This window comes from Gadus morhua, chromosome 6, assembly GCF_902167405.1.
Source record: "Gadus morhua chromosome 6, gadMor3.0, whole genome shotgun sequence".
In the NCBI taxonomy this organism is placed as follows: Eukaryota; Metazoa; Chordata; class Actinopteri; order Gadiformes; family Gadidae; genus Gadus; species Gadus morhua.
In genome coordinates, this window is record NC_044053.1 from 12,457,997 (window position 1) to 12,477,368 (window position 19,372).

General features: G+C 45.8%; 1 protein-coding gene across 1 annotated transcript in view; it reads left to right on the plus strand.

The window, feature by feature from the left end:
- LOC115545808 (ultraviolet-B receptor UVR8-like) overlaps positions 1-19,372 on the plus strand; it is a 112,714-nt gene that overhangs the window by 57,418 nt on the left and 35,924 nt on the right. The window contains exon 5 of the mRNA XM_030359246.1: positions 15,617-15,732. Within this exon, the coding sequence (XP_030215106.1) occupies positions 15,617-15,732 (116 nt within the window). The remainder of the gene's footprint in view (positions 1-15,616; positions 15,733-19,372) is intronic.

The following is a 19,372-nucleotide window of genomic DNA, read 5'->3' on the forward strand; positions in this document are numbered from 1 at the left end:
TTTGTGTGGGGTAGTGTGCATGTATGCGTGCGCGTGCATTTACCTGTCTATATTAAAGAGTTCATTCGCAGATCATGTGTATTTTGGTCCGTATGTTGGGGAGACGTTCTTTAATCACCAAAATGCAAAACGACATGATTGTCTTTTTGAGCTGGAAACGCTCTGAGGATTAACTGGCGCTGTTCTTGTATCATGAGCTGTTCTTTCCTCTTCCTATTTCTGCCTTTGTCTGAGCAGTTAAGCACAAACAAACACTTGCATAAAAAGTATTGGACATATATTCACAAGTGTAAACACACAAAACCCTCGTGTATTAAAGTGTTGTGTTATTGAATATCTTGTCGATAATGTGGTCATTTGGACGAGACAATATGAATGTGTACATTTATATAGAATGTATTTCCATGTTTTCTCTGGCTACATGCTTCATGCAGCATACCTGTAGATTGAGGATGTTCTCCATTGTGTGCCCCTCTCTTTGCCCCCTCTCTCTGGGCCTCCTGTTCACCACGGCTAATAGATCATTGTGGTTCACAGGCTTTGCTCCAGAAATGTTCTCCTGTGGAGATCACATAAGAAGTGCCCTCAGCTGGTCCCTCCGTCTGCCATTAGGCCTCTCCACACTTTTTATCCCCACACCTCAGAGACCCCAAACTGCCAAATGAGTTGAATTATGGCCAGTTATGTGGAGTGGTCCCAGAGTCACGGGGGACGGTCCACAGTCGGTGGAACTAAGCACACTCTGGACCATTAAAAGGGAGCCTGACACTACCTCTTCATCTTTCCACTGGCTCTCCAATGCCAGGCCTGCAAACCAACCTTCCCTCGAGAGGAGAGGATGTAGCGCAGCCAGGCAGCCAATGACTGACCTTTGCGGTCAGCCAGCCAGCCAATGAGCTGGTCTAATGGCAAAGTCAGTCAGCATAGCTAGCCAGCCAGCTAACCAGTCAATGGGCCGGATAGACCAGAGAGCAGTCAGTCAGCCAGAATACCTGCAGTCAGTCAGTCAGTCAGTAGTTTGTCAAGGTAGGCAGGTAAAGATGTACAGCTATTGAGGCAAGCAATCTCGTTTGACATTGGCAAGCAATACATGTACATCAGCGCATGTATTGACCTCTGCCTTGCCCTTTAATGCTTCCATTCTCTTGGCTTTATTTTTTTTACGGTCTTGCTTTGCATTTGTCCAGCTTCATTATCTTTATATGTCCACCTGCTCGGGCCCTGCGGTGGAGTGGGGTGTTGTTGTGGTTTGAATAGTGGGGTTACAATGGCACGAGGTTAATTGCATCAGCTAGAACAAGCAAGGAGGCATGGGTTGTATAAACCGAAGGTATAAACCAGGCCACTGGAGTCCCGCGACCCCCACAAATCCACCGTGGCCACCTACTGTCACACGGCTGCTAAATAACACGGGGCTAAGGGACAGCTCTCTACATGTCAGGGAGACTCAGAATACAGCCCTGCACACGCACACACACGGATGCACATCAAACACATGCACGCATGCAAACGTGCTGCACACCCAACCAGACACAGGTAAACACATCAACACGCTTACATGCATGGATACCCACACCCACACACATACACACACAAACACACATATACGTATATAGGTACACGCGCACACATGCACACACACACGCATGCATGGAGCAACCGCAACACATATACCCATGTACACACACACACACACACTAATATAAAAGCACACACACACACACACACACACACACACTCATGCACATGTAGGATACATATTGAAAACAAAATCTTTTCAACAATCGTTACATGATGACCCCTTTTTTCCCTACCCTTGTTTTTTTCTCTCTCTCTCTCTCTCTCTCTCTCTCTCTCTCTCTCTCTCTCTCTCTCTCTCTCTCTCTCTCTCTCTCTCTCTCTCAACCTCACTCTCGCTTAACCTCTCTCTCCCTTTTTCATTGTGCCTCTCTCCTGTAATCTTGATGCAGTGTGTAATGTTGGATGTAGCCGGTGGCTGAAATTGAATGAATGATACAACCAGAGGTGCTGGGATTACTGTGGGTAGAATTGATGCTATCTGTCCAATGATGTGTTATTTTGTGGAAGTGAGGCAACAAGCCGGAGAGAGAAATGATAGCTGCTCTGTTTATGATTTTACAGTTTAAGTGGTGAAAGACAAATAGAATAACAGGGATGCGCTAGCGAGGGTTGTAAATGGTTGAGTAATTTCCATCCATTTCCAAATGCATCCATCTCCCCTGCGAGCCTCTCTCTCTTGCTGCCGCTGTCAATGCGGCGCTTTGTTTCTCCCTTCCGCCGAGCGTCGCTGCGTGGCGTTGCTCCGCGCCCCTCCTCTGATGGTGAGACAGGTCGTGTCTCGCCTCCACTCCTCTAATAGGATTGGCTCAGAGAGGGGTGAGGGGTCACCTAATGACACTTGCAATGGATGCCTCCTCCTGGAAGCCTGTGCTAAGGCTGGCCAGGGAGCCGGCGTGGGGGAATAGGAGTGTGTTGCTCAGAGACTTAGCAGGCTGTACCCGGGTCAGGCCAGGACCACTGAAAAGACTAAATTCAGCTCTTTCTGACGGTCAGGGACACAAGCAGAGGGTCCTGGGCTATTGTTGTAAGGTCAGGTTAAAGCTTGCCAGATTGCCCGAGCTGCTGACAGCCATTCATCAAGCGTGCAGCAACAGCCCAGTGCTCTCTGCTAGAGAGTGGTGGAAAGACATTTATCTAGGTTAAAGTCTGGGGAAAATAATAAAGTTTTTCCTAATCGCATTGATAACAACACCGTTCAATATTAGGGTTTGTTATTTTGTTAAGGTTTCCTGGTTTAACTGTTGTCCCCCACTGGATAGCGTGTCTTTTACAGAGGGCCGTATTGTTGCTGACCGAATTATCATTTAAAAATACATTTGAATGTATTTGTTGTATGTTCTAAGGCGGACAGAAAGACAATGCTTTTGGCATGGGAGAAAACCAAAGGAAATACTATTTTTACTTAAACAAACAGCTGGCAGCATCCCATGCTTGCACAATTAATGGGCATCTAATTGGCAATAATCATTTATACTTAAGCACATTTGAAATAGGCAGTTGCCCCTGGAACAAGCAGCTGTTCTGGCAGCATAGCGGAGATGTTCTAGAACGGAGCTGATCAATGCTTACAGGAGATAGTCCGCAACATGAACATTTACACGTACAACTGTTGCCGAAAACTCGCTTTCCCAGGTAAATAATGTCCCTGAACATTACAAGTAATTATAAAATACATATGTGCACGCAAAAAAAAACCTTTTCCACTTTGTTTTCGACCAACAGCAACTGGTTGGTGCTAGAGACCTTTTTATTCCCATTCAACACCATTTACATTTCAAACATAGATATTTAGCATGTAGACACAATGAAGTGTAGAATATTCTGTTGAAGGTACGTTTGTGGACCTGTGTGAAATATGCGTAGGCTGTAGGCAGCTAAAGGCCAGGAATAAGTTAGCGGCTACGAGAACGTGTTCCCATATAATCACCTAGCAGGCATATCACATACATTAACATTTGCTCAACACTCGTCCATTGCTTTTCAAATTTTCACGTTGTCAACCCAGCTTACAAATGAAGATCGTTAGAGGGTCACTGGCCTTGGTCGACTTACTCTGAGGTGCTTAGTAAAAAATCACATCAAAAGCAGACGATGGATGTCTGAGCAGGAGTACATATGTAACACAGTATGGGCAGTGAAATATAAATGTACCTGACCTTCATATGTGCATGTGCATGTGTATTTTGGACTGGCATACTGAATGGAGTGCTGTCAAATTGCCTTAGGTCCCTTCGCTCAACGCATGGAAAGACTGAACCTAGAGCAGTTACCTAACTTCTACATTTATGCATCTACACATGCATTCAACATTCAAAGTAGTTTTCACTTCTTTGAGGAGGCATTGTTTAATGTTCCCAGCCATTTCCATTAGCGGATATGTCAGGGTGTTGTGATGTAATTCAATTCAAGTCTACCTCATCATCAGGACCAGTTCTCCAGCTTCACAGAAATGGTTTGCTACCTGCAGGTGAGAATGAGAATTGGAGCTAACAGGCTATTTTATCACATGCATAGTGGATTTTACTAAACTGACACTTTTTAAGGTGAATCTAAGGTGAACCAAAAAATTACTTCTTACGCAAGTCAAGAGTTTATCTAAGTGACGGACCTATTTTGGAATGTTATTTGACAGGAGAGGAGAAAGACGGAGAGAAATAGAGAAATATACAAAGTAACTGAGAGAGAGAGAGAGAGAGAGAGAGAGAGAGAGAGAGACCAGAGGCAGACAGAATGAAGTGGGTTGGAAGCAAACGCAATGTAAGTAGTGTCAAAAAAATAAAGCGGCCTAATTGTAGGGAATGGATTAAAGCAATTGTTAGGTCTGCCTATTTGTTTTCAATGTATTAAGAAGGCAAGGATGTGGCGCTGACAATACCGCTGGCGTCTTTCTTATCTCCCCCTCCCTCCCCCTCCCTCCCCCTCCCTCCCTCCCCCTCGCTCCACCCCCGCCCCAGCAGTCGGTCTAATCTGTTGGTCGAGGCACGCCTGCAAACAATTTCCGTCCGTCAGGCAGACAATGGGGCTGACAACGAGTTGTGCATCATGGATTACTGTACTCCGCATCCCGCACTGCCCCGGCACACGCCGCTGACAAAGGACTTAATTGAATATCCGTCCGTGGCTAATGTGTGTTCTATGTGGGCAGCGGCGTAAACACACGCCTCAAACCGCAAACAACAGCGCGCGGACGACGGGCTCCTGTCTGTGTACCGTGGAACTCCCCTGTTCACACAGGCAGGCACACACACATACACATTAATACATACACACATACACATACACACACATACATACATACATACATGCATACATACATACACACACATACACCTACACACACACACACACACACACACACATTGGCATGCACACACACACACACACACACACACACACACACACACACACACACACACACACACACACACACACACACACACACACACACACACACACACACACACACACACACACACACAAACAATCATACACGGGCGCAATATGTGCTCCCCCACCCACACTGCTGAGGGATTTATTTTTTAGGGTATTTATTCATTTGCTGTGATGTCGAAAGTCAGGAATTATTCCTTGCAATCCTTACAGCTAAACTGTAAGCAAATTGGATTGGTGGGATTCAATTAACTCCATCTAACCTAACAGATAATTACATAAAGGCACATTCAGAAGTGGGTGATAATCGATTTTCTCTTTATCCTTGAACCCTAACCCTTTTTTTCCCATTTGTTTGTCAAGATAATTTTAGTCTGCATACATGTAATGCTTTGGCTTAAATACATATAATCAGCCATTTTAGCTTCCTATTACACTTGTGCTAATGCTAATTAATCCTGCCTGTTTATCATGGATAAACAGACTGATGGCTTGGCAATCGATGTCCACATAAGTCAAGGCCCGCAGTGGTGCTGCAGTAATGTAACGATGCTGCCACAGTGCAGTTGCAAAAGTTCAACCTTGAATGACATTGCTACGTATAAACTTGCATGACATTGGGTGTGATATAGATATAGACATTTTTTATAGCATAAGGTTGATTGCATATGGCTAATACCTATATTTGAGCCAATTGTATCAAAGTTGTTTCAATTCCCTGATTTTGTTTCTGTACATCTAACCTGTGAGAGGGAATGGATATATTCGTTTATTATCCCATATCATATATTCTTTATTTTACGTCAAATAATATATTATTGCGGGACAAAATAAGTATTCATAGTCTGCTTGAATTTGTCGGTACGATAACAAAAGCTTTGTTTGTTTCAGAGGACATGAGCTGGAGAGGTACAATTTCCATTTGTGTTTGATGCTTTGAACCTTACCCTGTGTTATTCGGTTGCTTTTTTGGGCGTTGTTCAGTCACACAGCTTTCAATTTGTAAAGGATATCGTGGATTAATTGCATTTTTTTTTTAATGTAGGCCTTTTATGAACAATTCCTCATTACACCTGTCCATGTTATCAATGTATTACTATTTGTTGTATAGAGGCCAATCTGGATCAGACATTTTGTGGACTAGTGATTCACAGTGACAGTTTGGTGCTTTAACTCACGGTGATGTGTTAAATAAAACACTGCCACTTGTTTGCCTTAAACTAAATAGCTCTTAACTGCCTGGACAGACAGCAGGCTGTTACACTTTATGTATTTGTTTATTTTCAAGATAAGGGGGCCTCTCTTTTATGGATAAGCAGCTGATGCCGGGCCTCTGTCAGCCTGGGACGGGCCAAGGGAAGATAAAATGGAGTCTGTTAATCTAGTGCTGGTGAGCGAGGAGAGCAATGGTATTGACCTACGCTGGCAGCAATGTGTTTCAATTATACACCGCCATCTATTTGTCAGGCATGCGGGCCGATGGAAGAAGGGGGGGGGGGGAGGGGGTGGGGGGGGGGGGGGGTACTGGGTTCAGGCCTGGACTACAGGCCTTCTCCGTCTCTTACGACGCCTCTTTGGAAACCACTTTAATTGAATTCACCACTTTATACTTTAAGCACCAATGCCCTTCTTCGGACCTGTGATGTCAGACAAACGACTGTAGTTACGTGTTTGTGTTCACGTGTGCAGGCCTTAGCGTTGTTTATGGGGAGTATTCCATCCCCCTCTCCGGCCGGTGTGTGGTGGACACATAAGTGCTGATGGTTGTAGTTTTATCCTGTGCTATGAATGAATGGCTTTCCTGTAAGAGAAATCTTTTGAATCAGAGGCTGAGTTAAAGCTTCATGAATTCTCTGCAGGCCCATAACATTCTAAATGGCAATGAGCGTATTCTGCCCGGCTGCTCATGAGCCCAGCGTAAGTGGTGATTTGTCAAAAAAAGAAGGGGGGGGGAAACAAACGCAACCTCTATTTCTTAACTAAATAGTCAATTGAGACTTATAGTGTATTGTATTGCAACTTCAAGATAACCTCGGTTGACAAACAAGCACATTAGCTTTGACCAATGCTGAAACTTTCAGGGGACCGCAGCTAATCTGGACAATCCGTTGTAGGTCCCACACAGCGAGGCGTGGAGCAGGTGTATGAGGACGCTGGAGCCAGCTTTAGCACTGGCAGGGCACAGCCTTGAAATACCTACATCTCTCTTATTAGTTTGCTGCGTGTGCAGTGTGGGTTGTCAGAACTAGGGCGGTCTGTTGTAGTCATACAAGTTTGGCTCTTTTTGTTCGCCACAGTTGTACTCCACAAAGAACACATAACGGGATGTTTTTTATTTTTATTTCCTCGCAGATGACGCCCGGGCGACTGCGATTCATTCTAATCGGGTCCAATTTATTCCCCTTGAGCAGCTGGAAGGGGCCTGAACGCTGCCTGCACACACTGTCTTCCTGTCTGTCTGAGTGAGAGCCAGGCTGTCTGTCTCCACGGCCCTGGATCCAGGTGTAGGGCCTTGGATCCCGGCGCTTGTGTCAGACACACTCTGGCCCGCGCACCTGGCCAGCCCCCGAGTCATGATTGTCAGTTTCCAACAAAAGCGGCCTGGCTGTGTGCCGCTCTCTATCTGTCTCCAATCAACGGTGTCGCTCTCTCGTAGCATCGCGGCGGCGGCGCGCCTTGTTAAGGGCAAAGAAAAGCGGATAAAAATGTACTCTATATGAGCATGTAATGTATACCAATTATGCTAATTGCAGTGTTGCAGATGGCCCAGTGTTGATTGCAGCTTTAGGATCAGGAGAAGCCAGACTGAAATTTGAACGCGCCGACGCACGTGACTCTCATTACCGCACAACCTCAAACTAAACATCCCGTCTTCACTTGTCATCCATCTGTGCTGACTGTCTCTGACAGATAAGGCTGCGTGGAGAACTCTGGGCAGTGGAGGAGTCGCACGGCAGCGATGGTGAAACATTAGCCCTGGTTTTAATTGGCCGCTCCCTTGTTAGGCTGGAACTGGGTGTGTTCTCAACACAATTAGCATAACAACTCATCTACAACGGCGATGATTGGCAGAAAGGGGGAAAGGGAGGACAGGCGTGGGGCTACACATCTGTTACAGTTGTGCCGTGGTGCTATCGCTGTCTGGATCTCTGTCAGTGGTCATCCGAAGGGAGCAGTGTGCAGGTTAATGGTGCTTGGTAAAAAGTGAAAGACAGACATATGATCGAAATACTATTATATTATTTATTGTAGCCACAGGACTTGCATTGTTAATCATTTTGATATGAATATGGTTTGTATTGATATTCTAAAGTTATTGTCATCAAATGCAGCCATCGCACCCGACCATGAATATGATGGTAAAGGAGATAGTCTGGTGAATGGATGGATATCTTAAGTATATTCAAAACTTAGCACTGACAATATGATCTCTTTAGAAATAACCACTAGATGTTCCTTTTGGTGTGATTCAATTCCCTTGCCGTCATGTTCCCCCGACTGTGTCCCTCATCGGGCTATGGATAGCTATCTCTCCCTCTTCCCTGCCTTAGGGGGGGCAGGAGAACCCGCTGCAAATGTCAATCCTCCATGGGAACTGTGACATTCTGAGTGTGCCAAAGCTCTTCGGGATTGTGCTCTGAAAGCAAGTGCAGCCTGCCGTAAATTGATCATCGTCAATTTGCTCTTGCTCTTTGTTTGGGGCCGTGCATGCGGGCCAGTTTAGGGCCCATTTTCCCGTTGGCTTACTCTTACACGAACACCCATGCTGCTGACTAAATGAATGGCATCTTTTGATACAGCCGCGGCCATTGAACTCTGACGGGAGAATGTAGCCTTAAGTCCTGCAACCTTTGTGGATGGGCACTCCCGCCAGGCTTGTAGTCTTGTGTGTTGAATAAGTGGGGTAATTATGCTGCGGCATGGGCCTGTGCAGCAAATGTCACCGGCAGATAAACAGTAGGAACAAACCTTCCGTAAAAGGCCTGATGTATCCGCCATGGACATAGCCTGCAGATGAGTCATGATCACTTGGGTGTACAGAATTAACTTGTTTCTCTTCATGGGGCCTGGATTCAAGGATGCATATAATTAAAAGAAAAAGTAGTAAGTTGATAAGGCCCAAGGTTACTGCCTACTTCATTATGCTCCAAATATCTCTGGTTGGCTGTTGCGAGAGACTAATTCTCTGTTAGCAAAACATCAGTTCCTAAAACAGTGGTTAGCATTTCAGCGATAGAATGAGGCCTAGTTAGGACGTCTAGTTAGTGACGGTCAAAGAGGTTGTTTGGCCGACGAGCCCGAGTTCAGGTTTACATGTTTGGATGGGAACAGAAGTACCGGGAGCCAGCCTGCAAGTGCAGGTCGCAGCAATAATAAAGCTGTTACGCGATTGAAGAAGAAGCTCCGGGCACGAATGTGTACCTGTTTAGGAGTGCTAATGGCGCACCTCTCCTCTTACAAGTCCCCGTCTCAGTATCTCTGATGCCGGGCGAAACCCTATCCCTTGTCTTCCATTAAAGAGTGCCCGCTCGGGCGCGACGGCCCTCTGATGACATCACGGTCCCAGAGAAACGGGAGAGTCTGTCATTCCATTACCTGCTGAAATGGATGCCCCTGTATCTGCCTCCTTGATTAGCTATGTCTCCAATAACAATGACAGCCTTAAGTGTGTCTAATTGGGCCTCCCGCCTGCCCTCCCTCTCTCGTAGGAAAGTGCTTACTCATTTCGCCTGTCCTTTTAATAATTACATTATCATTTTACGCCCCTGCCCGCTCCGACGGGAAGTGGGCCGGCGTTTGCGTTGAAGGGAAAGCTCATTATTGGAGCTGAATTATGTGCCGTTTATTGATCCCCATGGTGGATTACGGTGCTCTAAGTTAGTCTAGACAGAATAGTTAGCCAGATGACAAAGAGGAAACAAAGAGGCCCCGAGGGAAAGATCCCTGAGCTCAGTAAGCAATTAATGCCTGCCAGGTAATGGAATTTAAGTTTACACTAAATCCACCGACGGCTTGACATTTGAAGTGCCTTATAAAAAAACATTAGCCTAATGAGCCGGCCGAGGCCAGGCGGTTCCCTTACAGGCTGTTTCACCCAGAGGCTCGTTGGCTCGCGCCTCTCGCTCTCCTTACCGCTCCTCTCCTCCTTCCTTGCCCTGCGCCTCCCTCTCCGTCGCCTCTCCTCGGAGGGGTAGTCCGTTCGCGCCGCACCCATAAACACTGCCCCAGTGCGCTCTCGAACCAAGAGAAGCCACTTGCAGGAGAAGACACTTTGGGAACGCACGCTGAACCGCCCCTGATTGACCCCGGCTCAGTGGGGGGAATGATGAACATTTTCTTTCTTTTCTCTTTATTTTTTGTACACTGGTGGGCTCATCTCCATACCCTAGCAAGCCCGGGGTTCCGCGTGATTGTGTGATGAACCACCGCAATGAGCCGGGGGGAGGGGGTTAGAGGGGGGGAGGGGGGCAGAGGGGGGGGGGGGGGGGGGGGGGAGGGGAGGAAAGGCCAAAGTGCTGAGTAAGAGGCCGAGTCGACCCTTCATCTCCTTAACGCAGAGGGTTGGCCTTAGAGCTATCCGTCATTATCCTGATGGACACGCAGCGTAGCTAACGGCAACGCAGCCTTCCCCCCCCCCCCCGCCGCCGCCGCCGCCCAGGGCCAACTGCGGCTCGTCCTTGAGGGGCCTTGTGAAAGCGTCAGTCACATGGGGTGTGGAGGGGGGGGGGGGGGGGGGGGGGGGGGGGGGGGGGAATGGACCGGGTGGGGGATCGAGGGCTTGTAGTTTGGGAAAGTGAATGAAGCTACATTTCACGTGCTCCCTCTCTGTGTGTGTGGGTGTGGACGTGGTAACATTTAGCTTTTCATCACACTATCACTGTGTGTGCGCATATATTTTGAAAACAGATTCACGTTCACACAAGCGCACTCACACAGACAGACACACACACACACACACACACACACAGACACACACACACACACACACACACACACACACACACACACACACACACACACACACACACACACACACAGTGATCAAGTTGGTGTCAGGGCAGATTGCCAGTCATATAATTCCACTTTAAAGGACGGCTCTAATGAAAAATAGGAGGAAGTCACGGAGCACCTGCTGAAGTAGCCTCCTCTCCTTCACTCTGGGAAACAACAGCCAACAACTTTACCATTAAGATCAAAGCCTCACTGTGCCTTCTTTGTTTTTAAGAGAGCAGAGAGTAATAACCAGTTGCACTCCTGACTTTTCAACCTTTTGTTTTGTAAGACACACACTATGACCTTGAATTGCTACGCTCTTAATGATCATAATGATAGTATACAATAATAACACATCTCTCTCATACTCGTTGAGATTTTATACAAAGTTATATCTATCCACTGTCTTAAGGAACACACACACACACGCACGCACAAACGCACGCACAAACGCAAGCAGGCACGCGCAAGCAAACACGCACACACACACAGTACACAGCTGTAAAACAGCCAGTCAGCAGTTTGGGCTTGGAGTCTAGCAAATGAGCTGTCCTATTGAAATAGAAAGGAGAGTGCTCTGTGCTGCAAAAATACTGCTAAGGCAAGCCTTACAGAGTATGGAGGTAGGGAAAATTACTTGTTCGGACAAAGAAACACGAGGATGCCTTTTCACTACAAATGTACCAATTTAAATTTAGACGGGACACATTACATCAATTTCTTTCTTTATTTTTCTCTTTCCTTTATTTATTTCCTTTCGTTTCTTTCTGTCTTTATTTAAAAAAATAAATAAAAATCCATTCCTTCTTTCGTTCTTTTTTACAAAATGTCCTTTTTCGTTCTTTCCCCCTCCCTATCTTTCTGAAATACTAAGTTACAAAATATTCTACTAATTTCCCTTTTTTTCCACATAATTTGCATTCAGCTGAATTGAGTTCAGCAGTGCTTTGTTCATATACTTCAGCTCCATTACTTTGAAGATGTGTAACCAACCGTGGGGCCATAATACAGTCACAGAGCCGTGCAGTTGAATACAACGTTAAATCTCCAATCACAGTGGAGAATGAAGGCACTTTAAGACTAGAATGGACCGGTCACTTAAGCGCACCACCACCTTTTTTCACATGCATTACAATGCATGTGAAATATTTTCTAAGGTATAAAAAATATATAAAATCAAAAAAGTTTAAGACTTTGCATGTGAAACCCTCTATATTGTATTATTTTGAATGTGTGGGAAGATGCTTCCACTGGCTCCAGTCATTCATTCCAGCCTCTAATTCCTTCTCTTTGACCACTCACTCCATGAGCCAGCCGTTTAGCCCCTTTATCCCCTGGCCCCGGCTCAATCCACCCTCAGTAATTAAGATTCCATTCTGCTCTCAATTGGAATGTTAAGATGGAGAGTTATCACCGGCTTCTGGGAGCTCAGGAGAAGAAACACCTAGAGTGACCTCTCAGACTCACCCTCCCCTTCACACACACACACACACACACACACACACACACACACACACACACACACACACACACACACACACACACACACGCGCGCACACGCATGAACACATCCATGCATGCATGCACACATGCGCACACTCATGCACACATACATGCATGCACACAGGCACAGGCACACACACACACATGCCCACAGGGGCATGGGCATACACAAACGCCTCAGATACGTACATACACACACACAGACACATACACACACACACACACACACACACACACACACACACACACACACACACACACACACACACACACACACACACACACACACACACACATTCCCACACACACACATTCCCACAGGGGCATTCGCGCACACACGCTTGCAAACATACAAGCCCAGATACTCACCCAACACATATTAATCCGTACACACGCACACACACACACACACACACACACACACACACACACACACACACACACACACACACACACACACACACACACACACACACACACACACACACACAGACACACAGACACACACACACAAGGACAACTAGTTGTGTGGTCCCTCTCTCTACATCTCTCATTATTCGGTCCTGGTGAGGGCCTGGGAGTTGGGGGTGAGGGAGGGAGGGGGAGCGACGGGTTGTGTCCCTGGATGAGTGAGTGTGGATAAGAAGTTGTTTGAATTCATAATTGTGTTCTTGTGAAGGGGGAGATTTGTAAAGCAAGGCGAGGTCCATTGTGTAGCAGTGCGAATCCAAAGCTAATGTAATCTGCGCTATTAGAGAGGGTTAATTATCTGGTGACCAGGAGACTGGAGAGGATACAGAGAGGGAGAGGGAGAGAGGGAGAGAGAGCGAGAAAGAGGGAAAGGGAGAGAGCAGAAGGGAGGCAGAGGTCTTCAGGGAGTCATTAGAGAGTGCTTGTTGCGATACAGCCACACAGTCAATAGGACTTTCCCCTCCAAGGAGCTGAAGAGAGAGTGAGAGGCAGAGACGACGAGGCGGCGAGATTGAAGCCATACAAATGACAAATGTTTAGAGAATTCTGAAGTATAGTTCAGCCATGATGCTTGTTTTGTTTTTTTGTTTGACGGTAAGCCACAATGGTACAACTCATGGAAATTGAGTTTGTGTGTGTGTGTGTGTGTGTGTGTTGGGGGGGGGGGGTGTGTGTTTGTGTGTGTGTGTGTGTGTGTCTAAAATAAAAAATAACATGTAATTCTCACTTGGATGAATAATTAAATAAATTATAATTAATAATAAATTAAATTAACTTTCTGTGTTCAGACGTAGAGCTTAATTTGTCACTGCGAGGGCCGGCTTATAATCTTTTAACGTATAATACTCTTTGGAAGGCATCAAATATAAACAGCATATGTGTTAGTTGTGGGTTATTAACTGTGTTATTGCTGAATGCAAATGGAGCCATTATTTGCAGGCTATACTTAACTTAAACCAAACCTAACCCTAGTATGTTTTACTAATTGATGACTTCACCACCAACATGGAGCGATCAAGAGCCTTTCTTCTGCTGAGCATTTGCTGTCGATCCACCAGCAGATATAGACTAACCTTTATTGCAGTACAATTATGAGGTTATCTTTAAACAGTTTACACAGAGAGCTTTGTTGTAGTGTTGGTCTGTGGCATCATTACTACAATGTAACCATCTATTTTCAACTAAAATACCATCGACAAGTATACTTCACTTTGTTACTTTAATTATTTTTATGCCAGCATGTTTATTTGTATTAGTGTTTAAGGGTCACTACGATTACCTGTAAACCAGATCCCCTTTCCTACACTCCCTATTCCCTCTGTTTCAGTTCACCTCAGGCACTCTCACTACTGCCTGAGGACATCTCGTAGATCATGGTTCTCTGTTCTAAATGTTTTTCCTACCCTGGTCTGTAAACATAAGCAAGAGTCTTTCAAATCTATAAAGAGTGTAGAGTCCATTGCGAAGATGTCACTGGTTCGAACAGCAGTATTACCCCTTCACAAATCACAAACACAAATTCTGTAATGGCCTTGTGTAATTGTCTGTGTCATATTTATGTAAACGTATATCTTTTAGCCCTATCATGTCAGGGCCTCACTTTGTATGCTCTACTTTGAAGGAACGGGCCTTGATGGCTCCCTCTCCTACTACCATGCAGTACCTCAAACAGGGGAATAGAGAACACCTTGTAGCACAGCCCTGTGGCAGCTCTCCCTGCCCCACGCCACTGGTTCATTTGTTTTAATTACGGTGACTCTAGTGGAGCTCTTTTTCCTCCTTGCCGAGGGTCTCGTGTTGAGGACTCACTTTCACAATAGCTAGTTAGCCTCAGTTCCCTTCTGAATTTCAACACATAATCTTTAGTTTAATTACCCCTGACAAATCATTGTGTTTATTTGGGAGCTTTTTTCTCTTTCTCCATCCTCCCCTGACCTTGAGTTGAAAAAAAATGGGGTATCAAAGAAAAGGGAGAGAGGGAGAAGGGGAAGTGAGAAAAAAAGAAAAGTCCTTCCACAACAGAGTTCCAGCCTCCATGTAATAGCAGAGCGAAGTGTTTCTCCAGAGTCATCAGATCAATGGAGAGTAAATAGCCTACACTTCTTGTTTCACGGTGCAGTATTGATCTTTTCCTCAGCCCCAGCTTGCCTTTTCGCCAGCATCTCCTGTCTTTCAGCCCCTGGGACCGCGCTGATTGCCATAGATTGGACAAGCTAACAAGCGCATGATGAGGAACCAGGGTTTCTTTTCTTCTCATAGGCTGTTTCATTTTCTCTCTCTCTCTCTCTCTCTCTCTCTCTGTCTGTCTCTTTCTCTGTGGCACTGGCGTGAACACACACACAAACACAAAAACACACACATAGACAGACAACCAAACACACAGGAATACAAGGACAGATCTCCAGAAAGCTCGGCGTCATGAAGGAATATGCTGTGTTCCTCGGTGGAGGTGTTTACTCGCGTCCGTTGATATTGGACTAGAGTGGAGCATGTTGTTGGGGCTTGGAGTCTGTGGGACCTGTGCCAAGCCGAGTTGTGGAGTATTGGACTGAGCTGGTGGTTATGGATCGAGCTCAGCCTGGGAAATTCCTCTCTTCACCTCTGCGAGGAACTGCTTTCTTGGTTTCATTTTCTTTTTTTCTGTTTGTGTGTCCCTCTTTTTTTTTTGCGGTCGTAGCTGACACCGCATCTTTTCCGGACGCTTCCGGCTCCCCGCCTGAGGGTGGCCTGCGTGGCCTGCGGGGAACGACACACGGTCTTTGCGCTGGAGGACGGACGCGTGGCGGCGTGCGGGTGAGTTCACGTCGGGACAGCGAGGAGACAGCAGCCGGGTTCCAGTACCTGACGAGGGGAGGAGAGCCTGGCGATGACGCAGACCACCCCCTCCCCACACACGTTCACACACACACGTTCACACACACACACACACACACACACACACACACACACACACACACACACACACACACACACACACACACACACACACACACACACACACACTCCTAGCGCTCTGGTGTCTGATGTCACTGCATAGGTAAATGAGGTTCCAGGGACTGGCAGAGGAGTTTACAGTCGGGTGGGTTGACAACTAATCATTTGTTGTTTCAACTTTTCCGCCTGTGTTCCGCGCGGAGTGTGTGCCGCCTTGTGCTCAAAGATCAATAGGACAGCGTGTGTGTTTATCCTATTTGCGCTGTTTGCGTTTGTAAAGCAGAATAATGAGCCAGTTGAGATATGTATCGTACGCTGCTCTAAGTCTCACAGCCTGCTAGACAAATACTAATCGAATGATTCAAAAAATCACCTCCTATTTGTTTAATCGTTAAACGGATCAGGTTAATAAGCAGTTGGTTGTTTTTCTCTTGTTTTCAATCAGGTGTCAATATGCACAATATTCCATTAATACCGACATTCCCACTGGATGGACGCGACTTCTTTGTTCAAATCCACAGGATGAAGCAAGACAGACACATGAATCTTAGCAATATTCTATTTATTAACACACAACCCTCCTTTCCTCAATGTAGTTACATTTCTCCCCCCCTGCCCTCCCTAACTCCCGGGCGCTCCCTCCCATGTTTGCGTGCAATACTTCAGGCGGCGCGGGGAGGGATGACGGTTCTAACTGGGCCTATTAGGTAACCCTCGGGGTGCCCTCACGACTGATTTGAGCGCCATTAATTTTCTATTATGGAGTGCTAAAGATGTGCCCCTGCACAGTCATTCACCTGGCTTATTGAGTCTCACTTGCACACTCACACGCACACACACACACACAACACACACACACAGGCGGGGGCCAACGTTGCTAGTGGTTTAGCGAGGACCCTCCAGGGAGCTCATTTATTATTTGCGGATATTGATCTGGCGGGCCGCGGCTAGACGACCCGTGGTCGGTGTTGACTCTGCTGTGGCCTTCGGTGACTTTAACTCCTTCTCGTCTGGATGGGATGGTCAATGGTAGCCTCCGGGCACTTCTGGCATGGCCATTAGGATTCTGCCTCTCTCTCTTTTGCTCTCGCTCTCTCTCTCTCTCTGGCTCTTTCTCTCGCTTTTCGTTCTCTCCCTCCTCTCTCGCCATCTTACTCTCTCTTACCCCGTCTTTCCCCATTTTCTCTCTGATGCTCTCTCTTCTCTCTTTTACTCCCTCTCTTTCTGTCTCTCTCCATCTCTATCGCTCTTGCTCTTTCTTCCATCTTTTTTGTTCTCTCTCTTCCCATCTATCTCTCTCTCTCTCTCTCTCTCTCTCTCTCTCTCTCTCTCTCTCTCTCTCTCTCTCTCTCTCTCTCTCTCTCTAATTTGAAATAACTAAAGCCGGAATTTTGTTCAGCACAAATAAAAAAAAAAAATCTTTAAATGCACAATGGTGTAGACTTTTAAACTGGACACTCTCTCAGACACGGTCTGGTCAAGAGTGTGTATTCGTTGTAACACATCCGGTCTGTCTAAGCCCATGAAACATATTACAGTCGGAAGGAGAACAAACGAAGAGCGGAAGGGAAACAAATTTGGGAGTTGGGAGAATGCATTCGTCATGCTGTTGTGTCTGGTCAGTAAATAACCCAAAGGACAGTAAAGGGCACAAGTCCAAGACCACCAGATAACCAAAGTAGTTCCTCCCACAAACACAAAGACACACACAGATATTTTTCCGCACAACCGCCACAGCTCAAATTAAAATAACTACTCTCAAGGGCAGCAAACTTCCGTCAGATGATTTATTTTTTCCATCTTCTTTACCCACAAAAACTCAAATTTGATTAATGAAATAATGAATTACAGTGGAGGACACTGATGTGTGTATAGAGTGTCCTTCCGCCGTGTGCTTTAGTAATGGCACAAAGAGAGCTCAATGTGTGTGATGGAGAGTTTAGCCTTGGGTGTATCCCTAAATTCAGCTGTCGCATTCTCCACGTACATATACAAACAAACACATGGACGCACATACGCACGCACACATTTTCACACGCACACATTCATATAAGCCCTGTCCCACTGGTGTCTGCTGAGCCGAAACAATAGTCATTTAGAGCAGGGGTTCTCAACTGGTCTCACTCTGGGAGACACATTTTCCCATGGTCATTAAGTCGCGACCCACTTTTATAGTCCTTCAAACCAAGCAAAGGTATTTTTTTAGAAGGCTTTGAAAACTCAAGTCTTTAACATAAATATACTCATATTTATTGAGCAAAGTGCATTTCAGAGCACCAGGGAACCATGGCAACTGCGTACAGAAGTGAATGAAATAAGCATCAAACATGAAGTAACAAAATGGAGACCAACAAAATGAGATATTTGACTTCTATTTCTGCATTCAAGGCACATTCAGAAGAACCTGAGGAGGACCATGCAACAGCATGCAGACAAAAGTGAATATCACAAAATTGCACAAAATAAAGACCCACAAAACAAACAAGGTATTTTCACTGCATTCAGGCCACATTAATAAGAAACTGAGGAGTACCATGACAAGTGAATAAAATAATCAAAAGTGCACGAAGTAATTATGGCCACAAAATTATATATTTCACTTCTATGTAGGCCTATTCAGAAATAATAAGGAACTTAGGAGGACCATTACAACTGCGTGGACAAAAAGTATAATAAATTCAAAAATAACGAAAGATCTACAAAACAAGATCTGTTCACCTAACCCATCATTTGGGGGAGTCAGTGAGACAGCTGGGCATGTGGTTTATCTTAATGAGAGTTTCAAAGTCTGGGAGGACAGTATGCCGCAAATCCACATTTTAAATATACCGGGTCATATTTACGCTTCGCCATCGCAAAACAAACTTAAAGTGAGCGTCAATCAAAGGGCAGTTGCCATGGCTACCGCGCCTAGGTGGCTGCACATGTCTAACGCGTGCCTTTCAAAACAAATCTTTTTTAAAAAAAATACATTTCAAACATCAGATGCTCATTAAATATTATTTACATTTTTCCGCGTTGTCCGCGACCCATCCAGAACGGGTCTGCGACCCACTTTTGGGTCGCGACCCACCAGTTGAGAACCACTGATTTAGAGTGACCCCAGCCCTAATTGGTATTTCATGCTATCTGTGAACCGCAAAGGTCAGACAGTAGTCGGTGTTTGCGTATAGTAGGATATTTTTCTTCCTCTCTCTTTTGTATCCTCCAAATCTCTCTCTCTCTCTCTCTCTCTCTCTCTCTCTCTCTCTCTCTCTCTCTCTCTCTCTCTCTCCTCTCTCTCTCTCTCTTTCTCTCTCTCTCTCCCTCCCTCACTCTCTCGTATTTTGCTCTATAGCTGTATAGCTGCTGAAATTGTGTGCGTTTACTTGTGGGGTCTGTGTGTTTGTGTGTGTGCACGGGTGCTTAGTCTCGTGTGTTTGTGTGTGTGTTTGTGTCCAGGTGTTTATATGGTTGTAGTGGTTTTCACTGGAGTCGCCATCAGAAAAGGCAGTGTGGA